General features: G+C 43.1%; 2 protein-coding genes across 3 annotated transcripts; both read right to left on the bottom strand.

Annotated features, from left to right (window-relative positions):
- Window positions 1-284: 284 nt before the first annotated feature.
- LOC118385218 (sodium/glucose cotransporter 1-like) lies at window positions 285-15,970 on the bottom strand. 2 transcript variants are annotated; one of them, XM_035772169.2, is made up of 14 exons: window positions 15,696-15,970; window positions 12,608-12,679; window positions 11,962-12,066; window positions 11,615-11,674; window positions 11,410-11,514; window positions 11,143-11,248; window positions 9,103-9,183; window positions 8,691-8,902; window positions 4,692-4,935; window positions 4,063-4,213; window positions 3,753-3,921; window positions 3,273-3,488; window positions 3,027-3,132; window positions 285-1,357 (listed from the first exon to the last, which is right to left on the bottom strand). In XM_035772169.2, the coding sequence occupies exons 1-14, from the start codon at window positions 15,825-15,827 to the stop codon at window positions 1,143-1,145; spliced, it is 1,974 nt and encodes a 657-aa protein (XP_035628062.1). In that variant the 5' UTR covers window positions 15,828-15,970; the 3' UTR covers window positions 285-1,142. The 2 variants fall into 2 exon arrangements, with proteins under 2 accessions (XP_035628062.1, XP_035628063.1); XM_035772170.2 differs by lacking the exons at window positions 12,608-12,679; window positions 15,696-15,970 and having other exon boundaries at window positions 11,410-11,533; window positions 11,962-12,028.
- Window positions 15,971-22,692: 6,722 nt separating this feature from the next.
- On the bottom strand, window positions 22,693-25,902 carry LOC118385217 (14-3-3 protein eta-like). Its single transcript, XM_035772168.2, has 2 exons — window positions 25,469-25,902; window positions 22,693-24,173 (listed from the first exon to the last, which is right to left on the bottom strand). Exons 1-2 carry the CDS (start codon window positions 25,553-25,555, stop codon window positions 23,520-23,522), a joined length of 741 nt encoding a protein of 246 aa, XP_035628061.1. The 5' UTR covers window positions 25,556-25,902; the 3' UTR covers window positions 22,693-23,519.
- Between the last annotated feature and the right edge of the window lie 642 nt (window positions 25,903-26,544).

Genomic DNA, 26,544 nt, shown 5'->3' with positions numbered 1-26,544 from the left:
ACAATTTCTTTACTTAGAAACAGAGATGGTGGGTGTCATAGTTTGCTGAAATTACATGGAACAACTATAATACCAGTCTAGGGTTAGGGTATACTTCTTGCAACAGGTATACTTACACTAACAGAGTGTAAACTAAACTTGGCCGTGGCATTTTACATTGTTGGTCCTTCAGGTGCACTTAGCGTTGTGACAAGCAGGGGGTCATGGCTCGTGTGTGTGTGTGTGTGTGTGTGTTGAGTGGATTATTACTCCAGTAATAATTAGAAGATTCCCTGCTCCTTCCATCCTTGAGATATCATTCATTAGCATGTAGCAAAACAAAATGACAGCTAGAGAAAAGATGAAACATGGCAAAAAAATGTTGTCTTTGATAGAACGTCACAAAAACCAGGCTTGATTCAAGGTAGGAGATCGAATGTGTGAGTTTGTGCGTCCCTTCCTCTCTGAAAAATATGTTAGTGTTCAAATTTTTTCTAACTAAGATGGAATACATTATTAATTAGATTACAGATGAGTTAGTACATGTCATGCATGCTCATGCATATGGTATTTGTCCTCTCATTACATTACATTTTATGTCTCATTGCCATTAAATCCACTGGCCGTACAGTGTTACCTTGGTAATGATACTGTTCAATCTTACGTTTATTCATACTGCAGCTCCACCTAGTGGTTGCAATATACCAAACTTTAGTAACTTCATGAAGGGCAGAAAGAAACATTGGATACCATTGGACACTAAGTCCTATTCAGATCCTCCATCAACATCATCATCCTCATTACTATCTTCATTACACATTCATTGTACATACACTAAATGTAAAAGTCCACAAAGCAAAGAACATCTAACAAAGGAGTTTTGTGACTCCCAGATAGTGTCAAGGACAGTCATACAGGCATGGAGCAGGGTTTCTTGAAGCCAAGGCGGTCGTAGCATTGACCACGTTACAGGGGTGTGGATAAATCAGTTCAGGCCCCCAGATGATGGATAGGGGGAGGATGTGTAAGAGAGGTTGCTATGTACAGTGCATCGTGGGCCTGTGAGTCTGGGGGGGATTTCAGGGTTGAAAGACGAGACTACTCAAGTTTATGGTTAGACAGTCCAGACTCTAGGGCAGTGGAGGTCCAGGATGAGGAGATGTTTAACCGTAGAAACCGTGGAAGAAGACACAGACACACAGGAGGATAATGCCATTGGCATTGACCACATTCCTCCACAGGGGTTTCTCTGATGTGTCTGTGAGTTTCCTCTGCAGCTCAGCCTGCTCTTCAGCACTCAGCGCGGGAGCATTCGACTTTTCCAAACCACAGAAGTTCAACACTGCCTTCTTACAACAGCCTGGCTCCTCTGTGGGATCTGCACAGACACACAAACACAGGGATGAGTAGGGATGTGTGCGTGTGTGTAGATGTGATAAAAACATTTCTATGTACAGTGCCTTTGGAAAGTCTTCAGACTCTTTGACTTACTCCACATTGTGTTATGTTACAGACTTATTCTTAAACTGATTAAATTGTCTACACACAATACCCCATAATGACATCGCAAAACAGGTTATTAGACATATTTGCAAATGTATTACAAATATAAAACTTAAATCACATTTACATAAGTATTCAGACCATTTACTCAGTACTTTGTTGAAGAACCTTTGGCAGCAATTACAGCAAGTCTTCTTGGGTATGGAGCGACAAGCTTGGCACACCTGTATTTGGGAAGTTTCTCCCATTCTCCTTGCAAATCCTCTTAAGCAGTCAGGTTGGTTGGAGAGCACCACTGCACAGCTATTTTCAGGTCTCTCTAGAGATGTTTGATCAGGTTCAAATCCGGGCTCTGGCTGGGCCACTCAGACTTGTCCTGAAGCCACTCATGCATTGTCTTGGCTGTGTGCTTAGGGTCGTTGTCCTGTTGGAAGGTGAACCTTCACCCCAGTCTGAGGTCCTGAGTGCTCTGGAGCAGGTTTTCATCAAGGATCGCTATGTACTTTGCTCTGTTCATCTTTGCCTCAATCTTGACTAGTCTCCCTGTCCCTGCCACTGAAAAACATCCCCACAGCATGATGCTGCCACGACCATGCTTCACCGTAGGGATGGTGCCAGGTTTCCTCCAGACATGACGCTTTGCATTCAGGCCAAAGAGTTAAATCTTGGTTTCATCAGACCAGAGAATCTTGTTTCTCATGGTCTGAGAGTCTTTAGATGCCTTTTGGCCAACTCCAAGTGGGCTGTCTTGTGCCTTTTACTGAGGGGTGGCTTCCTTCTGGCCATTATACCATAAAGGCCTGATTGGTGGAGTGCTGCAGAGATGGTTGACCTTCTGGAAGGTTCTCCCATCTCCACAGAGGAACTCTAGAGCTCTGTCAGAGTGACCATCGGGCTCTTGGTCACCTCCCTGACCAAGGCCCTTTTTCCACAATTGGTCAGATTGGCTGGGCAGCCAGCTCTAGGAAGAGTCTTAGTGGTTCTAAACTTCTTCCATTTAAGAATGATGGGGACATTCAATGCTGCAGAAATGTCTTTGTACCCTTCCCCAGATCTGTGCCTCAACACAATCTTGTCTCAGAGCTCTACAGACAATTCCTTTGACCTCATGCCTTGGTTTTTGCTCTGACATGCACCGTCAACTGTGAGATATTATACAGGTCTGTGCCTTTCAAAATCATGTCCAATCAATTGAATTTACCACTGGTGGACTTCAATCAAGTTGTAGAAACATCTCAAGAATGATCAATGGAAACAGGATGCACCTGAGCTCAATTTTTTTGAGTCTCATAGCAAAGGGTCTGAATCCTTATGCCAATAAGGTATTTCTGTTTTTTATTTTTAATACATTTGAAAACAATCTAAAAAACTTTTTTTGTTTTGTCATTATGGGGTATAGATTGCTGATGATTTTTTTTTAAATTAATTTTAGAATAAGGATGTAACGTAACAAAATGTGGAAAAAGTCAAGGGGTCTGAATTCTTTCCGAAGGCACTGTATGTCACGGAATAACAGATGGAGATGGGAGAGAGACCTCTCTTACCTTCAATATCCATATAGTCTGATTCTTGGTTTTCTGTCCAATCATCTATCTCCAGATCCAACCTCTCCTCTGTGTGGTTCCTCAGCTTCCAGCACAACCGGTACAACTGGAGTTGGAGGGAGGTAGAGGCATGGGACAAACAAATGGGCAGAAGTTCATTTAGAAATAGCAGAATGACTGAGTTTTTATACAATTAGCATTCACGGATGGAAGAATAACAAAATCAGTTTGGTATTTGTAACTTACATGTATGTCTTCAATGGGTTTGGTCATGAGGGAGATGGTGAGTATCACCAAGCACGAAATGCAGAACAGAATGATGGAGAAGTAGAGGTAGTGGACTCCACAGATGATCTCAGGACAGTTAGTCGGGGCCACACAGCTGCCCGTCCCATAGGCAAACTCAGCGATCATCCTGGATAGGCCAATGGCCAGGCCTATCATAAGCCCATAGAACACACCCTGAAGGGGGGGAAAGGAGAGTGAAGAGAAGTCTGTTACTCAACACTTTCTCATGGTTCACTTCCTATTACACAAAAAAAAAACTTTATCAGGAACAAGACAGTAAATGGTGAACGTGGTAACCAGGGATCTTTGAGCCAAACAGGCAGAGTACAGATAAACTACACTACATTAGACCACAGGTTAAATTAACCCGTTCAAACAACAAGTGGCTAAAGTAAACTAGTTTATATCACAGGGAGTTTGGTTTAGATGGAGACTCACCGGCTCGTTGACACGCTTACAGAAGATGGCGAGCATGAAGGTGGCTGCGATGGGCGGGGTCAGGTAGCTGGTGATGGACTGGATGTAGTCAAAGAGCTGGCCGCTCTGAGCAGACTGGACCACAGGGATCCACGCTATACTCACCCCGATCAGAACCAGGATGAATACCCTTTACAGACAACGATAATACAATCAATCTTACCCATTTATCTAAAATACGAACAAACACAAACACTAGCATAGTGACGTATGCATTAAAGCAATTTAACTCCAAAGAACTTGAGCATGCAGAGATGTGTGTTTACTGTACCTCCCAGCGATCATGAGTTCCTTCTCGGAGGCAGAGCTGCGTATCTTGGTGTAGATGTCCATGGTGAACAGGGTGCTGGCACTGTTGAAGATTGAGGTCAGGGAGCTCATCAGAGACGCCATCATCACCGACAGCATCAGGCCTCGCAGACCTGCAGGTGAGAGAGGGAGGACAAGAAGAGAGAGCAGGGAGGAGGTAATGAGAAGGAGAACAGGATGGGAGGGAAGGTGGATAGGTGTGGAAAAGAGAAAAGAGAAAGAATAAGAGACAAACAAATGTGATGGTAGGTTGTAGAAGACAACTATTGTCCTGGTATAAGGACTAGTACTGTATTTGGTACAATAGTACACTATTTGTAGCAGTAGTATTGGTGTTGGTAGTGGTGCCAGGACTGTCATTATTACTACAGATATAGGACATTATACATTTGTAGTGTATTTGCGGTTTAAAAAGGCTTCAGAAGTTTGTAATTTCGACTTTTGAAAAATGTATCAACCCATACAAAAATGTCCAATTATAACCTACATAATAATTCACATTTTCCTGTTGCTCCTGCATTTTTTTTCCTGCTGTAGCAAACTGATTCAAATCAAGATTCTACATCTGTACATGCGTCTTCTGTTATCCACCATTTGGCATGAGGTCTACCACTAGTTTGGGATAGGCGATGTTGGTGCAGCCCACGCTGGCACCACAGTACATCTGGCACTCATCCGGGTCCACACACGCCACCTCGTCTGGGTAGAGGATTCGGCTGATCATACCAGGGAAGACCATGACGAACATGGGCAACAGCTTCAGGTAGCCACACAGGATGCAGCCAGCCTTGACATGAGATAGACTTTTGGCAGATAAACAGCGCTGGACAATCACCTAGAGGACAGGGGAGAGAAAAAAGGCCTCCAGTGACTAGAGGTGATGGATTGAATCTTCAAGGCTCAGTTTTCATGGTCAAAGCATACTCTGTATGGTGCACCAACTCTGTAAGTATGGTGCCGCTATATTGCTTGAATATGCCAAGAATCCATATCAAGAGAGGGAAAAAACGGGTTTACTTCCATACAAACACAGATCTACTGACAGGCACAAATGTGTATGCACTATGCAGCTTTTTTTTGTACTTTTTACCCCTTTTTCTCCACAATTGGTAGTTAGTCTTGTCCCTTCACTGCAACTCCCGTATGGACTCAGGAGAGACAAAGGTCAAGAGCCATGCGTCCTCCAAAACACGGCCATGCCAAACCGCACTGCTCACTTAACCCAGAAGCCAGCTGCACCAATGTGTCAGAGGAAACATCATACAACTGCCGACCAAAGTCAGAGTGCATGCGCCCAGCCTGCCACTAAAGTTGCTAGAGCCTAATGGACAAGGACATCCCGGCCGGCCAAACCCTCCCTAGACCAGACAACACTGGGCCAATTGTACACTGCCTCATGGGTCTCCCAGTCACGGCCGGCTGCGACACAGCCTGGGATTGAACTCTGGTCTGTAATAACGCTTCTACTACTACTGCAGTGAAGTGCCTTAGACCACTGCGCCACTCGAGAGGCCCACTATGCAGCTTTTCTAGTTGAAATATTCATAAAATTAAATGTTTTCCTTTCCAAACATGACCCAAATTGCTGAGCACAGTAGAATGCATGTGAGCCTCAGCCAAGTGGGGGAATCAGATAGGAATTAGACAAACAGAAACTAAGATAAGATTTGAAAGATAGGTGGGATGGGCTGAGGAAAGCTGAGGGTTGGGATATGGAACTTGGGACAAGTGGGAGTGGAGTTGCTGGGCAGGGGATAGAATGAAGGTCAAAGATAAAAGTAAAAATAAACAAAACAAAAAAATATGTTTGATTGACACGGACGGTCTCTCGGATGGTTGATGGGCAACTCTCTGGAAACTGGAGGGATGTTGGTGGCCTGGCGGTTGGAAGCTTGAGCCGGTGGCCTTTAGGTCTCTGGTTTGGGTCCCCGTTTTGACTTGGGCAGGACGATGACCCTGGTTGCCTCTGTGGTTCGCTATGGATGGGAATCTGTTAGATCAGTGGTTTCCCAACTTTTTATAGTCCCGTACCCCTTCAAACATTCAACCTCCAGCTGTGTACCCCCTCTAGCACCAGGGTCAGCGCACTCTCAAATGTTGTTTTTTGCCATCATTGTAAGCCTGCCACACACACACTATACAATACATTTATTAAACATAACAATGAGTGTGAGTTTTTGTCACAACCCGGCTCGTGGGAGGTGACAAAGAACTCTTATAGGACTAGAGCACAAATAATATAATAATAATCAATCATTGTAACCATCTTACGTATTAAAACCTTATTTGTAAATCAAAAATTGTGAATAACTCACCACAGGTAAATGAGAAGGGTGTGCTTAAAAGGATGCACATAACTGCAATGTTGGGTTGTATTGGAGAGAGTCTGTCTTAAATTATTTTCCCCACACAGTCTGTGCCTGTATTTAGTTTCCATGCTAGTGAGGACCGAGAATACACTCTTACATAGGTACGTGGTTGCAAAGGGCATCAGTGTCTTAGCAGAGTGATTTGCCAAGGCAAGAAACTCTGAGCGCAGCCCTATCCAGAAATCTGGCAGTGGCTTCTGATTTAAATTCAATTTTCACAGAACCAATTCTTGCAATTTCGATGAGGCTCTCTTGTTCAGACATCAGAACGTGGACTGGAGGCAGGACATTGAAAGGGATGACGAATCTAGTTGTTTGTGTCGTCCGTTTCGGGAAAGTAACTGAGTAATTGTGCACCCAGCTCTCAGGTTCTTCGCTATTTCACATTTGACATTGTCCGTAAGCTTGAGTTCATTTGCACACAAAGAATCATACAATGATGGAAATACCTGTGTGTTGTCCTTGTTAATGCAGACAGAAAAGAGCTCAAACTTCTTAATCATAGCCTCAATTTTGTCCCGCACAATTCTCTCATGTTGTCCTGGTTTCCACTGGTTTGCAGAAGAAGATGTCTTCCTTAATTGACCCACCAGAAACGTAACGGACATATACCAGGATCTGTGCCAGGCCCGCCACGTCTGTTGACTCATCCAGCTGTAACGCATATAATTCACTGGCTTGTATGCAAAGCAGTAATTGTTAAATCTCCTGCCATGTCACTGATGCATTGTGAAACAGTGTTGTTTGATGAAGACATTGTCTGTAATTTTTGGGGGCCTTTTCCCCCAGCATTGTGCCAGCCATACCCGCGACAGCAGGAAGAACTAAGTCCTCCACAATAGTATGCCTGTCCTAGCCACTCGGTAGCTCACCATATAAAATGCTTCTAGACCCTTCTTATGAATGGTATCTGTTGCTTTTATACACGTCTTACTACTCGAAACACATCTTTATTCTTGCTCAAAAAACTCCTGTGGCTTATTTTTCAAATGGTCATGTTTCATTTCTAAATGTCTGCGCAAGATTGAAGGTTTCCCACGAGAGAGTAAAGGTTAATGTGATTGGATGTTAATTATTTGACTCGGCTGCTTGTATTTGACATTGTGTTGTTATTTCGCTGAACAGTAGACGGTTTAATTCTATTTTTTGCAGTGAAACGAGTCTACTTAGGTGAGAGAAAAAACCTCACCCAAATGTATAGCCCCATTGGAAAATATAAATGGACTGTTTGAAAAAGTGAAAAAAAATGTTACAAAATATCAAATTTAAATAAAAATGTAAAAGACATGTATGTATATATATATATGCACATGTGTATATGTGTGTATATATATATATATGTGTGTATATGTATGTATGTGTATATATATATATATATATATGTATGTATGTATGTATGTATGTATGTATGTATGTATGTATGTATGTATGTATGTATGTATGTATGTATGTATGTATGTATGTATGTATGTATGTATGTATGTATGTATGTATGTATGTATGTATGTATGTATGTATGTATGTATGTATGTATGTATGTATGTATGTATGTATGTATGTATGTATGTATGTGTGTGTGTGTGTGTGTGTGTGTGTGTGTGTGTGTGTGTGTGTGTGTGTGTGTGTGTGTGTGTGTGTGTGTGTGTGTATGTATATATATGTATATATATGTATATATATGTATATATATGTATATATATGTATATATATATGTGTGTGTATGTTAATCACATTTTTATTTGGCGTACCCCCGACAGCATTGCGCGTACCCCAGTTTGGGAATACCTGTGTTAGATGACTGAATGTTATGTAAATGTTGAGCAGCTTTACTGCAGGTAGATTGTATGTTTTAATAAAATAAAAAATAAAAAAGAGAAGCTTTGAGTTCTGCTGATGTAATAGGCTGTTTCAACTTGTGTATTTACTGTGTGTGAGTGAGTGCTCATTTGTGAGTGGTTGAGTGAATCAACTTTTAATCTTATCTTAGTCTGTGGGAGCGCATTTGTGTCTAACTAAAAGTGTTCCTCTCTTCATAAGATAGTCACTTAAGCTAAGACAAGCTTAGAGCTGTTTGGAAAGAGTGGCCATGATAATGATGCACAAATTAGTGTGTGGGGGTAGATAGTTTGTGTATACATGACGTGAGTGTGTGCTTGTCCTGTGAATGAAGGAGGGAGAGAGGGTGTTAGACTTATTAATTCCCTACAGAGCAGTAGGCTACCTGATCAGTGCACCAATACCAGGTGGCCTGGACAGTGAGACCAAACACCAGGCCTGGCCAAGGCAGGTCCCCTGTCACCGCATCCCTGAAGATGTGGAAGGAGTCAGGCCTAGGGGTGTAGCATCTCTTACTGATGTTGACCCCAGTCCGAGTAGGCATGGCCATCATGTAGCGATCCTGGAAGTTCTCATAACCTCCCACCTTATTGAAGGCTGAGGAGACAGACAGGAGAGGGTTAGAAACCCTGATCACAGATGAACTAGCAGTAGCAATGAACTAAAAGTAGAAAGAGGAATGAGAGAGGCCAGATAATTAGCAGGGGGACGACAATGAGGAAGAGAGATGGCGTTATTGGAACTGGAAAAGAGGGACCGGGCAGCATGAGGGACATAGACGCATAAAGAGACATTACCATAACCCATGAGGATGAAAGATCCCACGACCATGATGATGGTCTGCAAAGTGTCTGTGTAGATCACTGCAGCCAGTCCACCTGCGGTACAGTACACTTAGTGAGATACAGCACAATACAATTCCAATCATTATTCATATAGGGTTGTACATGACTAAGCTGTGGAAAGCTCCTGTAGTACTCGTTTACACTATAAATGTGATATTTTATTTTTAACTGTAATGATTGCCCATGGTCAAAAGGGATCGTATTTTAATGGTCCAGTTGCTCGTTTGTTTATCTATCATAAAGAATCAATGGGTGGCAGGTAGCCAAGCAGTTAAGAGCGTTGGGCCAATAACCAAACGTTTGCTGGTTCAAATCTCTGAACTGACTAGGTAAAAAAATCGGTCGATGGGCCCTTGGGTAAGGCACTTAACACTAACACTCTTATCCAGAGCAATTTTCTAGATGACTAAAATGTAATAACTCCCCCTCAGTAGTGCTGGACATGAATATACAGTAGGATATTCATATGAGCACAATGATAACAGAGTAGATACATTTGCTAGGGCTGCCTTGCAGACAAAGTGAGGCCCTTAAAAATGAATAATAATATAATAATAATAATATATGCCATTTAGCAGACGCTTTTATCCAAAGCGACTTACAGTCATGTGTGCATACATTCTACGTATGAATAATAATACACACATAATTTGCTGTTGACTCTAGTGCGAAACGATTGCTTTGTCACGTGTGCATCACAGTACTTGATGTTGTGAGTCACTCTATTTATAGGATTGGGTTTACTAAACCCAATCCTATACAGCAGGGTTTCCCAAACTTCCCAGACCCGCTCTCAGTTCTTGTTTTGGTTTTTGCCCGAGCACTATACAGCTGATTCAAATAATCAAAGCTTGATGATGAGTTGGTTATTTATTTTACCCCCAATTTTTCTCCCCAATTTCGTGACATCCAATTGCGATCTTTTCTCATCGCTGCAACTCCCCAACGGGCTCAGGAGAGGCAAAGGTCGAGTCATGCATCCTCTGAAACATGCCCCGCCAAGTCGCACTTCTTAGCACCCACTCCAATGTGTTGGAGGAAACATCGTTCAACTGACGACCAAGTCAGCTTGCAGGCACCGGCCCACCACAAGGAGTCGCTAGAAGGCCTCCCGGGTGGCGCAGTGGTCTAAGGCACTGCATCGCAGAGCCCAGGCTCTGTCGCAGCCGGCCGTGACCGAGAGGCCCATGGGGCGGCGCACAATTGGCCCAGATTTGTCCTGGTTGGGGAGCGTTTGGCCGGCAGGGATATCCTTGTCTCATCGCGCACTAGCGACTCCTGTGTCAGGCCAGGCACAGTGCACGCTGACCAGGTCGCCAGGTGTACGGTGTTTCCTCCGACACATTGGTGTGGCTAGCTTCCGGGTTGGATGTGAATTGTGTCAAGAAGCAGTGCGGCTTGGTTGGGTTGTGTTTCAGAGGACGCGTGGCTTTCGACCTTCGCCTCTTCCGAGTCCGTACTGGAGTTGCAGCGATGAGACAAGACTGTAACTACTACCGATTGGATACCACGAAATTGGGGGAAAAAAGGGGTAAAATGATTTTTAAAAAGAGTCACTAGAGCGCGATGAGCCAAGAAAAGCCCAGTGATCTCCAGGCATTAATGCATCATTACAGTGTAGAACAAAAAGTAATGTCAGGGAGTATGGCTAATTACCCATGATGCACAGGAGATAAACAGCCTTGGAGGAGGGCATATGTGTCATCAGACATGGCTTGTTATAAAGACTCAAATACAGCCATATAGGACGCCATGGTCAGTTAGCGTTACAGGTAAGAGCTCCATATTGGTTTACAGGGACACAGTTGATCTAGGGCTCCTCTCAGTGAATTAGTTATATATTGCTGTTATATATGCAGTTATATAGTATATACAGTAAGTGACAAAGGAGGCTGGTGAGGGAGTACCACTCTAGCTACTATGAGCCCATCCTCCCCATTTAAAGTGCCACTAGCCACCACTAAGTGGAGCATATACATAAGTACTGTATACCTGTGACTGTGTATAGAGCAGTGATACTTAGTAGGAGAACCACAGCTAGGTAGATATTCAGCCCCAGAGCCTGGTTAATAAAGATGGCTCCAGAGAACATATCCGCCTGACAGAGAGAGAGAGAATGAAAAGAAAGAGGAGAGAGTTTTTATCCATGGGACAACGGAAGGGTTTATATGGACTAAAAGGGGCTATTGTACATGCCTAGTCATTTTTTATGGACTGAACATCAGTGATATACAATGAACATAGATATGAGGAACTTACTGAGATCTTAGTGAAGACATAGAGGAAGAGTGAGAGCACTGAGAGATAGATGCGGATGCGCTGCCCTCCGAACCTCTTCTTCAAGTACTCTGGCATGGTCACGACCTAAACACATCCAGTATACCTGATTACACGTTAGAATAGCACTTGAAATGGCTTGGTAAAATGGTAATTCACCTCTAATAACACGAAAGGTTGTCCTCACCCCAGCTTTGATGTAAATGGGCACAAAGAGCCATCCAAGAAGGATCACCACCACAAGGGCCTGAAAAACACATATTCTAAGGGCTCAGGTGGGGAATTCATGAAATGACAGATGAACCTTTTTACTAGACGTGCTACTGCTTTTATCCACTGCTTTGCTCAAGTATCGATCGACACAATAACCTACAGGCGTATCGGCCCCAGAATGTATAGATCATTTATTTATCACCTTTTATACAATTAAAGTGCAATAAAGATGGAGATGAGTGATAATATCAGATGTCCGACTTTATGATGATGTTTGCATAAGAGGTTATCATGGTATTTACTTTAGACGTTGCCACTCACATTCCATTCAAATCCACCGATGGCAATTCCAGCTGCAGCCGCAGTCCCCGCAATGCCGACAAAATGCCCACTGCCAATGTTGCTGGCAAAGAGAGATGCCCCAATCTGGAAAGGGGATAGAAGAAGGACAGAGGAATGTTCATTATCAATTTATACAGAGAGTAGTTATATTATTTCACAGTATTTGGATATGGAAGGTCATTGAGGAGCACTTCATTCATAAAGGAACATTTACAACAGCAAAGGGCATGCCATGTAGGATAACAGGGATAAGGGTTGCCAAGTCCATAGTCCATAGTTCCATAGAAGGAAATTAAGTTAGGCACTATGTGTCATGGTAAAATTATTGGGTGGTTGGGAACCGATCAGTCTAAAATGAAAGGTATGGTGTTTGTGGACCTCCAATGCAACAAGATAAAACATAATGCCCTTATAATGTAATTTTTCTGATTTAAATATGAGCTGGACATTTCCAATACAGGCAAGTATTGGGATAGTTCAGGAGAACAGGGTGTGTCTTTCCAAATATGGGCCAGGGTCACAAACAGTGGCCAGCAAAGTAGAGAGAGACGGATGCATTCGAATGTCATAATGTATTATTGAGATAATATGTAATAAACTGTCCTGAGAGAAGACTTTTACTCACAGGCCACCACACCATGCTTCTTCCTGCCAGGAAGAATCCCCCTACTGTGGCTCGGTTTGTGCTCACCATAGCCTGCAAAGGATAGACGGGATCATTGAGTTGTTTTGAGATACTATATCCATGTGCCAGGGATCAATAACCTTGTGGTTACATGAATACAGTAGTTAGCACCTCTTTCAGTTATATATAACTGGAGAGGTACACCCCCTCTATTTATTTGGACAATGAAGCTAAAACGCTTAATTTGGCTCTATACTACAGCATTTTGGATTTGAGATCAAATGTTTCATATGAGGGGACAGTACAGAATATAACTTTTTATTTGAGGGTATTTTCATACATATCTGTTCTACCGTTTAGAAATGAAAGCACAGTATGTATCGAGTCCCTCCATTTGAAGGTGTCGTGTATTTGGACAAATTAGTGTAATAAAGTAGTCAAACGTTTAGTATTTGGTCCCATTTTCCTAGCACGCAATGACTGCATCACTTCTATTGTAAACAAATAATATAATATGTTTGTGACCACTTCTACATTGATGTGGATGCTACCATGATTACAGATTATCTTTAAATAATGAGTGAGAAAGTTAGAGGCACAAAGATAATGTACCCAAAGCATGCTAATGTCTCACCATTACCAATGCTAACCTCCAACAGTGGAGTTGGCATTGTTGTTTTTAGCTGTAGGACTATATATACTACCATTCAAAAGTTTGGGGTCATTAAAATAACATCAAATTGATCAGAAATACAGTGTAGACATTGTTAATGTTGTAAATGACTATTGTAGCTGGAACCTGAAGATTGTTTATGGAATATCTACATAGGCGTACAGAGGCCCATTATCAGCACCCTTGTGTTCCAATGTCACATTGTGTTAGATAATCCAAGTTAATAATTTTAAAAGGCTAATTGATCATTAGAAAACTATTTTGCAATTATGTTAGCATAGCTGAACCAGAATTATGTTAGCACAGCTGAACCAGAATTATGTTAGCACAGCTGAACCAGAATAAAAAAAGTGGTGGGAGGCCCCGGTGCACAACTGAGCAAGAGGACAAGTACATTAGAGTGTCTAGTTAAAGACGTCACACAAGTCCTCAACTGGCAGTTTCATTAAATAGTACCCGCAAAACACCAGTCAACAGCGAAGAGGCGACTCCGGGATGCTGGCCTTCTAGAGTTGCAAAGAAAAAGGCAAATCTCAGACTGGCCAATAAAAATAAAAGATTAAGATTGTCAAAAGAACACAGACACTGGACAGAGGAACTCTTCCTAGAAGGCAGGCATCCCGGAGTTGCTTCTTCACCTTTGATGTTGAGACGGGTGTTTTGCGGGTACTATTTAATGAAGTTGCCAGTTGAGAACTTGTAAGGCGTCTGTTTCTCAAACTAGACACTCTAATGTACTTGTCCTCTTGCTCAGTTGTGCACCGGGGCCTCCCACTCCTCTTTCTATTCTGTTTGGAAACGGTTTGCGCTGTTCTATTCTGTTTGGAAACATGTCTACACTGTATTTCTGATCAATTTGATGTTATTTTAATGACCCCAAACTTTTGAATGGTAGTGTATATAGTCCTACAGCTAAAAACAACAATGCCAATTCAAAACAAACTGCTATTGAAGTTAAAGAAAGTGTGTATTATCAATTTACCTGATTTTAATAACTGTTACTTTGGACAAGATCAAGACGTCAGTATTCTTGCAATGTTTTTTTGTATAAAAGAATCTTAAATTACAGCTCAAATAGAGCAAATTCTGAATTTGTGATCAATCGTGATTAATCCTAGCAAATGCTGCGTTTAACTCGATTAAATGTGTTAATCGTTTGACAGCCCTAGTAGTTAGTGCTGTATGTATGTGTGCACATCTACTCTCCACACATAGCTGAAACAATATAACAAATGAAACTGTATTGCTCAGCAATTTAATTCTAACATTCTTGGTGACTTAAACATTTGTCAATATTATCCATTTGGCAGGAGGACATCAATTGAAACAATCAAGATTCTTCACTGAAAGGTCAGTGCACTTGTTACTCTTAGAAAAAAAGGTTCCTAAAAGGTTCTTCGGCTGTCCCTATAGGAGAACCCTTTTTGGCTCCAGGTAAACCCTTTTTGGTTCCACGTAAAACCCTTTTGGGTTCCATGTAGAACCCTCTGTGGAAAGGGTTCTCCTATGAGGATGGCTGAAGAAGCGTTTTAGGTTCTAGATAGCTCCTTTTTTTGTAAGAGTGTAAGTCAATGTAGGCTTCTTGACATTCATACTTGAGAACCGACATGCCCTTCCTTGCTTACACTTGAGGAGAACGTTGGCATAATGTTCCTGGCACAATAGCCCAATTGGGTCAATATCTGCAGAAACAAGTATACTGCACCAGTCCAGCCAAGAACCTACTAGTGATTAAAAAAATGTGGAGGCCATCTGACAACAGACGACCGTGAATGTTGTGTGTGTATATATTATTTGTTGTGTGTATATATGTACTGACATGTACAGTATGTGTAACTGATAGATACACACACTACATGTGAAAACAAATCATTCAGTCGGTTATTCATACCGGTTATAGACTATAGCGATGTTGTCTATATGAATGCAGCTACTGTACCACTGTATTGAAGCCATTGGACAGAGTTTATCACAGTGCACCACGGCTTTATTATGGGCGATAGTTTCAATAATGTCTGTAAATTGTCAAGTCTTTTGTCTGTGATGTCTTTTTCGTTATGTGTCGGACCCCAGAAAGACTAGCTGTTGCCATTGGTGTCTGCTAATGTGGATCATTATAAAATAACTTTGTAATGAAAGTGTAGAATATCATAATTCATATTTTACTTTTGTACATCTAAGGACTTTGTCATATTATCATTCAGAAGGAAACACTATCCAGATGCTTCCACTGGTTTTTAATAAGGTTTCTTGGACTTTAACGTATTCAGAATAGAGAAAACAACCAATTTTTCTTCAGATTAGATGACAACCATGCCATGCATCTCTTTATCATTGCTGAGGGGTTAACTATTCATAGACACAGATTTGTTTAAGAGTTTGCAGACTGGTCAATGGAAAGACTGAGCAACTCACCCATACTCCGACTGCCAAGACGACCAAAAAGTAGATCACAATGACGGAGATATCCGCCGGGTTGTTGAGGGCCACCGTGCCATTGTTAAACACATTCCTAACTAAGGGGAACCCAGAATAATCCTTTGTCATTTTGTCTGCTCCGAGCTGCAGAGGTGACCAGAGGACAGGTGTGTTGATGAAGATTCTGTCCTTTACTGTTGCTCCTGTACCACTGACCCCAAAGGTAGGTATAAGAGTGAGTGTGTGTGTGTGTGTGTGTGTGTGTGTGTGTGTGTGTGTGTGTGTGTGTGTGTGTGTGTGTGTGTGTGTGTGTGTGTGTGTGTGTGTGTGTGTGTGTGTGTGCTGGTTAATATTGTGTTAGAGACCATGAAAAGGTGTGTCAGCTTGCCTGCCAATGCGTGTGTGCATTGCAGCAAATTAATAAATGTTTGAATTGTTCACAAACGTGTCAGAAATCAAAGAATGTGTTTAATGGCAAACAAAGGGTAACTAATGATCAACCGAACAGGAAATACTTGGAGGAAAGAAACATATTCCTGTAAAAAAATAAAAAATTTAGGAAGCATATCACTCCACTATCAGAATTACACTAACCCTAGTCGTAATGGAAAGGGCTGTTTGATCAAACTCTTGGTAGATAAGTAAACTGTGACAGTGCTGTGGCAGCAGGTGAATTGAGGACTCCTGGGAGAAAGAGCATATGGTGGGTTTCTGATAGAAAAACAATTATGAAGGATTTATTTGTTTTAGTAGGATATGTTTAATAGGAAACTATAGTAGTAGTAATAATAATAAAATGAACCAAAATAAAAAACGCCATATGTAAAGTGTTGATCCCAATGTTTCATGGGCTGAAATAAAAGATCACAGAAATGTTCCATAAGCACAAAGAGACTATTTTGATGAAATTGTGTGCACAAATTTGATGACATCCATTTTAGTGAGTACTTCTCCTTTGCCAAGACAATCCATCCACCTGACAGGTGTGGAATATCAAGAAATGGATTAAACAGCATCATTACACAAGTGCACCTTGTGCTGGGGACAATAAAAGGCAACTCTAAAATGTGCAGTTTTGTCACACAACACAATGCCACAGATTTCTCAAGTTTTGAGGGAGAGTACAATTGGCATGCTGACTGCAGGAATGTCCAACATTTGCCAGATATTTGAATGGCAGTACGTCCAAGTGGCCTCACAACCGCAGACCACGTGTAACCACGTCAGCCCAGGACATCCACATCGGCTTTTTTTATGTGGTCTGAGACCAGCCTCTTGGACAGCTGATGAAACTGAGTATTTCTTTGACAATTTTTAGGGCTTTCCTCTGACACCGCCTGGTGGAGAGGTCCTGGATGGCAGGCAGCTTAGCCCCAGTGATGTACTGGGCCGTATGCAATACACTCTGTTGTGCCTTGCGGTCAGAGGCCGAGGAATTGCCGTACCAGGCAGTGATGCAACCAGTCAGGATGCTCTCGATGTTGCAGCTGTAGAACCTTTTGAGGATCTTAGGACCCATGCCAAATCTTTTTAGTTTCCTGAGGGGGAATAGGCTTAGTCGTGCCCTCTTCATGACTGTCTTGGTGTGTTTGGACCATTCTAGTTTGTTGTTGATGTGGACACCAACGAACTTGAAGCTCTCAACCTGCTCCACCACAGCCCCGTTGTTGAGAATGGGGGCGTGCTCGGTCCTCCTTTTCCTGTAGTCCACAATCATCTCCTTAGTCTTGGTAACGTTGAGGGATAGGTTGTTATTCTGGCACCAACCGGCCAGGTCTCTGACCTCCTCCCTGTAGGCTGTCTCGTCGGTGATCAGCCCTACCACTGTTGTTTTGTCTGCAAACTTAATAATATAATAATAATATATGCCATTTAGCAGACGCTTTTATCCAAAGCAACTTACAGTCATGTGTGCATACATTCTACGTATGGGTGGTCCCGGGAATCGAACCCACTACCCTGGCGTTACAAGCGCCATGCTCTACCAACTGTGCTACAGAAGGATGGTGTTGGAGTCATGCATGGCCATGCAGTCGTGGGTGAACAGGGAGTACAGGAGGGGACTGAGCACGCACCCCTGTGGAGCTCCAGTTTTGAGGATCAGCATGGCAGATGTGTTGCTACCTACCCTCACCACCTGGGGTCAGCCCATCAGGAAGTCCACAATCCAGTTGCAGAGGGAGGTGTTTCGTCCCAGGATCCTTAGCTTAGTGATGAGCTTTGAGGGTACTATGGTGTTGAACGCTGAGCTGTAGTCAATGAAAAGCATTCTCACATAAGTGTTCATTTTGTCCAGGTGGGAAAGGGCAGTGTGGAGTGCAATAGAGATTTCAACATCTGTGGATCTGTTGGGGCGGTATGCAAATTGAGTGGGTCTAGTGTTTCTGGGATCATGGTATTGATGTGAGCCATTGCCAACCTTTCAAAGCACTTCATGCCTATGGATGTGAGTGCTACGGGTCTGTAGTCATTTAGGCAGGTTGTCTTTGTGTTCTTGGTTACAGGGAGTATGGTGGTCTGCTTGAAACATGTTGGTATTACAGACTCAATCATGGACATGTTGAAAATGTCAGTGAAGACACCTGCCAGTTGGTCAACACATGCCCAGAGCACAAATCCTGGTAATCCGTCTGGCCCCGCAACCTTGTGTATGTTGCCCTGTTAAAAGGTCTGACGTCGGCTATGGAGAGCGTGATCACACAGTCGTCTGGAACAGCTGATGCTCTCATGCATGCCTCAGTGTTGCTTGCCTCGAAGCGAGCATAGAAGTGATTTAGCTCGCCTGGGAAGCTCGTGTCACTGGGCAGCTTGCAGCTTGCAGCTGTGCTTCCCTTTGTAGACTGTAATAGTTTGCAAGCCCTGCCACATAAGACGAGCATCAGAGCCGGTGTAGTATGATTCAATCTTAGCCCTATATTGACGCTTTGCCTGTTTGATGGTTCGTCGCAGGGCATAGCAGGACTTCTTGTAAGCTTCCGGGTAATTGTCTCGCACCTTGAAAGCGGCAGCTCTACCCTTTAGCTCAGTGAGAATGTTGCCTGTAATCCATGGCTTCTGGTTGGGGTATGTACGTACAGTCACTGTGGGGACGACGTCCTCGATGCACTTATTGATAAAGCCAGTGACTGATGTGGTGTACTCCTCAATGCCATCGGAAGAATCCCGGAACATGTTCCAGTCTGTGATAGCAAAACAGTCCTGTAGTTTAGCATCTGCTTCATCTGACCACTTTTTTATAGATCGAGTCACTGGTGCTTCCTGCCTTCATTTTTTGCTTGTAAGCAGGAATCAGGAGGATACAGTTGTGGTCGGATTTACCAAATGGACGGCGAGGGAGAGCTTTGTACGCGTCTCTATGTGTAAAGTACAGGTGATCTAGAATTATTTTTCCTTCTGGTTGCAAATTTAACATGTTGATGGAAATTTGGTAGAACTTATTTAAGTTTCCCTGCATTAATGTCTTCGGCCACTCGGCCCCTCACCTCTGGGTGAGGGGTTTCCTGTTTGCTTATTTCCTTATACAGCTGACTCAGTGCGGTCTTAGTACCAGCATCTGTCTGTGGTGGTAAATAAACAACCACGAAAAGTATCGCTGAAAACTCTCTAGGCAAGTAGTGTGGCCTGCAATTTATCACAATATACTTCAGGCGAGCAAAATCTAGAGACTTCCTTAGATTTCGTACACCAGCTGTTGTTTACAAATATGCACAGATCGCCTCCCCCTCGTCTTACCAGAGTGTGTTGTTCTATCCTCTTCAGTGTTCCATCTATCCTCGGTGCAGCGTACTTCCCGCTAGCTGAATATCCATGTCGTCATTCAGCAAAGATTCCGTAAAACATAGGATATTACAGTTTTTGATGTCCCATTGGTAGGATATTCGTGACCGTACCTCGTCTAGTTTATTGTCCAATGATTACACGTTGGCGCCTTTCTGGGTCCTGACCAGGCATCCGGCTCTTTGTCCTCTGTACCTGCGTCACTTCCTCTTGCAAATAAAGGGGATGTTGGCCCTGTCGGGTGTTTGGGGAATGTCCTGTGCGTCTTGCTTGTTGAAGAAAAAATCTTTCCTCTGGCGCCATTTTGACCAGGAACACAGAATCCCTCCATCAGTGCTCAGACTATCCGCAATAAGCTGAGAGAGGCTGGACTGAGGGCTTGTAGGCATGTTGTAAGGCAGGTCCTCACCAGACATCACCGGCAACAACGTCGCCTATGGGCACAAACCCACCGTCGCTGGACATGACAGGACTGGCAAAAGGTGCTCTTCACTAATGAGTTGCGGTTTTGTCTCACCAGGGGTGATGGTCTGATTCGCATTTATCGTTGAAGGAATGAGCGTTACACTGAGGCCTGTACTCTGGAGAGGGATCGATTTGGAGGTAGAGGGTCCGTCATGGTCTGGGGCGGTGTGTCACAGCATCATCTAACTGAGCTTGTTGTCATTGCAGGCAATCTCAACGCTGCGCGTTACAGGGAAGAAATCCTCCTCCCTCATGTGCTACCCTTCCTGTAGGCTCATCCTGACATGACCCTCCAGCATGACAATGCCACCAGCCATACTGCTCATTCTGTGCGTGATTTCCTGCAAGACAGGAATGTCAGTGTTCTGCCATAGCCAGCGAAGAGCCCGGATCTCAATCCCATTGAGCACATCTGGGACCTGTTGGATTTGAGGGTGAGGGCTAGGGCCATTCCCACCCAGAAATGTCCGGGAACTTGCAGGTGCCTTGGTGGAAGAGTGGGGTAACATCTCACAGAAAGAACTGACTAATCTGGTGCAGTCCATGAGGAGGTGATGCACTGCAGTACTTAACACAGCTGGTGGCCACACCATACTGACTTACTTTTGATTTTGACCCCCCCTTTGTTCAGGGACACATTATTCCATTTCTGTTAGTCACATGTCTGTGGAACTTGTTCAGTTTATGTCTCAGTTGTTGAATCTTATGTTCACACAAATATTTACACGTTAAGTTTGCTGAAAATAAACACACTTGACAGTTTCTTTTTTTGCTGAGTTTATACGTTTTGTAACTGAGTAAAATCTTTGAAATTGTTGCATGTTTTGTTTATTTTTGTTCAGTATAATAACAATGGCATTAGATGTATGGTCATCGCTATAGTATAGTATGTTGACTGCAAGCCTAGTCCATGACCTCTGTCAATATGATGGTTTATTTCAACAAGTTAACTAATTCTAAGGTCAGTCAACCAAAAAGGTACTTTCTCCACAACGCTACCTCACCCACAGAGTAAACACACACACAGATAATGGGTTAATTATTACTCTGTCCTTCCGTCATTCCTCCTTGACTGTGTGTGATGAGGTGCTGCTATCCATAGAATTATATGTATTTCCGTCATTCCTCGTCAGGTTGCTGGTGAAGACTTGAGTGTGAGTGAGGTGCTGTTATAAATAAAATAAAATACATAAAATATGTATTTCTCTTTCATAAACAATTATCTGTCACATCTCAATCACAGCTACAAACAATCTTGTTCACAAAGTTGCATCAGTGTCTACAATATATAACATTTGTATCACAGTATGATCTTACAATACCTTTGTATTGCTCCTATCTTGGTATCGCCTGATGTTTCAATCCCGACCCTGTGCTTTTATCTCAGCTATTTCAAAGCCTTAACTATCTCCGAGAAGGCCAGCTTCCCAGAGTCGCCTCTTCACTGTCGACTTGGAGACTGGTGTTTTGCGGGTATTATTTAAAGAAGCTGTCAGTTGAGAACTTGTGAGGCGTCTGTTTCTCAAACTAAACACTAATGTACTTGACCTCTTGCTCAGTTGTGCACCGAGGCCTCCCACTCCTCTTTCTATTCTGTTAAAAGCCAGTTTACGCTGTACACAGCGTTGTACGAGATCATTAGTTTCTTGGCAACTTCTCGCATGGAATTGCATTCATTTCTCAGAACAAGAATAGACTTGACGAGTTTCAGAAGAAGGTTCATTGTTTCTGGCCATTTTGAGCCTGTAATCAAACCCACAAATGCTGGTGCTCCAGATACTCAACTAGTGTAAAGAAGGTCTGTTTTACTGCTTTTTTAATCAAGACAACAGTTTTCAGCTGTGCTAACAATTGCAATAGGGTTTTCTAATGATCAACTTGGATTAGCTAACACAACGTGCCATTGGAACACAGGAGTGATGGTTGCTGACAATGGGCCTCTGTACGCCCATGTAGATATTCCATTAAATATCAGCCATTTCCAGCTACAATGGCCATTTACAACATTGTCTTCACTGTATTTCCGCTCATTTTGATATTATTTTAATGGACAAAAAAAAAATTTCTTTCAAAAGCAAGTGACCCCAAACATTTGAACGGTAGTGTATATTACTTTACTTGAGCTGTTACACTATAAACCCTGTAGTTGAGAGTAAAAGTACCAAAAACCATCACTAGATGCTGCTATTGAGTTGAGCTGAAGATGGTTAAATGCAGAGGACAAAAAAAAGAGCTCCGCAAGGCTCAAAAAAGGGTGGTGAAACCAGCCAGAGTTCTGTTCAGTTGGGCACATGAAAGCAAAACATTTTCAACAGAAAACAAAAACGGGTAGTATTAGACTTATTACTAGCCTTTTTTTAAACAAATGGTTAAGTTAGTTAAATATAAAAGGTGTGTCGATAATTAATTGGAAATGTATACTGCACCAAGATACCCATTCTGACTTTGTCCATCAGGGAGAGGAATACCACGAGAGCAACATCCTCACCATAAACACAAAATCCTACACCGTGAACAAAATCAGTGTGTGTCTGTGTGTAATACCTGAATGATAAAAGAAACACACATGACCAAATTGCTCATGACTGCAGGGCCAAATTCACTCAGCGACTGACGCACACAATCATGCTGTTCATCCAAGTATTCTCACAGAATAGGCTACACACGCATGTCTGCACACAAACACACTATAAAACAGCACACCAAAGACAGAAATCAAGGCCATTTGTTGAAATTATAAATGACTCTGAAGCACAGGGCATGAACCCACACAAGTGCCCATGGTAGGTTGTTTTAATGGAATTATTTAATGACCACGCATGATTCATAACAATAAACAAATGTACTTGCACAACTGAAAACTCCAGACACTGTCCCATCAACATTCACAGACGGACATTTCAAGACGGAAGATGGCTGGAATACGTTCACAGGGGCTAACAGTGCACACAGAGGTCAGAGGGCAAAGTGGAAAGGGCAAGAAATAGAGAGGGACAACAGACATTTTACAGTAACAGGGGGGGGGGCATAGAAGCGGTACAAGTCAAGGAGGAGAGCACAACAACATTCTGGTAAATAGTGACATTTGCACTATGCTGTGCAAAATAATGAAACATTTCCCTAGTTAGCATTACAGACATCATCATGATGATAGATTGTCCTCACGAGAACATCCTGTGGAAATGCCACTTGAATACCAACCATTCAGTTCATCATCAGCAACTATCAAAAATGGGATGGAATGACTATAATAAAAACAAAATAGCACTAGTGCACAGAAAGTGGGCCAGGGACAGAAAGCCTTGGGAGGACAGAGAAGAGGGAGAGAGTTGAGGAGGACAGTATGAGAAGGTGAATGCAGCAGCAGGGGTAGAGGTGAGAATGTAGGACAAAACGACAGGCCACTAGAGAACAGATTCTTCCTGATGAGGCCTTAATTGAGCATTATAATGGCACAAAGAGAAAAAGAGTGAGCGATTAGGAAGAGAAGAAAATAGAGAAGGTCAAAAAATAGTAGAGAATAAGGGGAAGGGGAGTGTCTAACTCTAGCTAAAGACTATCTGGGGGTAGGAGGAGGTCTCAGGGTTGGGCCTCTCCCCCCTCGCTGTCCTGCTGGTCACTGGTCCACAGGGTCAGGTTGTCCCGCAGCAGCTGCATGATGAGGGTGGAGTCCTTATAGGAGTCCTCGTTCAGATTGTCCAGGTGTCCAATGGCCTCATCAAAGGCCTCCTTGGCCAGCCTGCAGGCCTCCTCGGGAGCATTCTGGATCTCGTAGTAGAACACAGAGAAGTTGAGGGCCAGGCCTAGCCGGATGGGGTGGGTGGCCGCCATGCTCTTGCTGATCTCATAGGCTTCCTTGTAGGCTCCCTCGGAGGACTCCACGGCGGAGGTCTTCTTCTCGGCTGTGGCCACCTCGGCCAAATAGCGGTAGTAGTCGCCCTTCATCTTCAGGTAGAACACCTTGCTCTCCAGCTGGTCTTCTCCGCAACTCTTGATGAGGAACTGGTCGAGCAGATTGAGCACGTCCTGGCACACCGTCTCCAGCTCCTTCTCGATGGTCTCCCGGTAGGCCTTCACCAGCTCCAGCTTCTTGTCGTTGCCGTCGGCCATGGCCCTCTGCTCGATGCTGGAGGTGACGCGCCAGGAGGACCGCCGGGCCCCCACCACGTTCTTGTAGGCCACAGAGAGTAGGTTGCGGTCGTCGTTACTCAGAGGCTCGCTCAGCTCAGTCACCTGGTGAGGACATAGAAGTGTTAAATAGCTCAGCTGGTAAAGCATGGCTCTCGCAACACCAGGATAATGGGTTCCATTCCAGGGACCACATGTATGGAAGTCACTTTGGATAAAAGTATTTGCTAAATGGAATATATTTTAATATTGTTGACAGGATGTGAAAATGCTACCATATCATATACTTTTTATAAATCTAAGAAATTGGCCTAACATTGGGAGGACCTACACATTCACCATGACAAAGGTGTGAAGTTGCAGGGTGCATCCATATCTAGGTGGAGATGTACAGTATGCTGTGTTTGGGAATGAAGCTGTGCTTGATTGAACCAGACGTTTTGTTTTAGTATATAAAGATACTTCTATGCCTTTTGAGCAACCGGAAGCATTTAAGTCAATAGCTGAAAATGTATCCATGAGCATCAATACAGCGGACCTTGCAGGGTTGTCACTAGTTACCAGTCAAAATGGGCTATATCATACAAATGTGTTTTTTTTTGTCTTAATTTATGGTTAGGATTAGGCATAGGGTTAGCAGTGTACTTAAGGTTTAAAGTCAGATTTTAAGAAGAAGATCAATTGTAGAACTAGACAGGGTTTAGCCATTTGTGGCTGTGGTAACAAGTGACGACCCTCTTGCAGACAGGATATGTGTGAGGATATGTGTGGGTGCATTCGCAAAGGCGCGAAATCTGGTCCTTCATACATTTCCACCATCATATTTGCTAGTTATTTAAGAACATATTTTCTCTGTCTGACATAAAGTTCACCATTACTATCTTCGTTAAGCTATTGCAGGTCATGTAAAACCAGCTTTCAAGCTTGGACTAGCTAGCTAGTTTTATTCACTAGCCCGAAGTGCTGTAACTAGTGAACGAACGCACCCAATGTGTGCCTATGTTCATTTTGGCTGGTGCTACTGCATCGTCCAGCCGTTGTTAGCCACGAAGCCAGACCACCACCAGTTTCATTCTTAACTAGATATAGATAACTAGGACGTTAGTTACTACATTCACTTTTCAAAACGATATGACAAAATAACAGTAACAGAAGCAAAATAACCTTGATGTTGTGTGCACCAGGTTTCACATTGATTTGATTATGCAGATACTTTATAAATAATTTCCAAAAAAAGACGACAAATCCAGCTAACTAGCTACCGTAGTTAGCAAGATACTACATTGTATGACCATTGAATGATGTCATCTGATGACCTTTGTTACAAACTGATATCAATGTGTAATTATGTAATTATTTCATGTGAGATGCATTGTGCAGAACGATGACGTCTCTTGTACCTGTTTCATCGCCGAGGCCATGTCATCGTACCGTTCCGCCTGCTCAGCCATACGGGCTCTCTGGATCAGTTGCTCTCTATCTGCCATTGTCGCTGTTGATGTGCGCCGAAGGTCGGGCAGTCAGTTCCACGATACAGGAAGCAGGCTATCGACAATTGCTTTCGAATAGACGGATGTGTATTTTCCTGCTGATGTCCAACGCTATAAACAGTACATCAAACGTAACTGCGGATTTTCTCTGAAATACCCGCTTACATAAGACCTAGCTAAAACAATGGTGAAGCAATTCTGTTAATGCTAATGTCTGAGGCGCAAATTAGAAGGGAGATCATCAGTAAACAGCTCCAAACCCTCTCTATCTGTAACTGATGGCTACTGCGGCCTGTGGTGCTACTGCAAGCATCCAGTCTATCCGGTGTGGGGGCCGAAGGCTGCCGCTGATATTTCATGATGACGTCACTTTCTAAAAATAGAAACGTGCGCTGCAAGCGTGCATGCGCAGTGCGACGTACTGCATCCTCGAGCTGTTGCAGCAACTGAGGGCGCGTGCGTGTAGGGTTGGCGCCAATGATGTGTATGCTGTATATCATTGGTGGTGCAAGGTAGAGTAACTTCTCCAGTCCTTACATGTCGTATGGACATGGAAGGAAAGCTTTCAAAAATAGGATGGCGAGGAGAACATGGAGGACAAAAGCAGTGCCTTCACTCACATCTGCCCAGTCCCAAAGCCATGATAGGGGAATAATGGTAGCTATGATGGCACGTATGCCAACCATTGTAATGTATAAACATCATTGAAAGGTGCAAAAGACCTCCGTGGTGCTCAGAAGCGTTCCCTACTTCATCCATCCCTAAAAGGAAAACACTTCACATTCCATCCTCTCTTCCCTGTTACTTGGTTTAGTCTAGAAGGGATACAGCTTTTGTCTAAATTGACGTAGCTGGTTAGGATAATTTATGAAGCTAGGTTTAGCTGTATCCCTAAAAAACAGATACTTCCGGTTGCTAAGCCTCGGGTTAGCTGCAGTTAATTAATCAACTTTTGACGTCAATTAGACAAAAGCTGTATGCCAGAG

This window comes from Oncorhynchus keta, chromosome 6 (assembly GCF_023373465.1).
Source record: "Oncorhynchus keta strain PuntledgeMale-10-30-2019 chromosome 6, Oket_V2, whole genome shotgun sequence".
Lineage (NCBI taxonomy): Eukaryota > Metazoa > Chordata > Actinopteri > Salmoniformes > Salmonidae > Oncorhynchus > Oncorhynchus keta.
The sequence above is the reverse complement of the archived record's forward strand: the minus strand, read 5'-3'. Positions and strand labels throughout refer to the sequence as shown.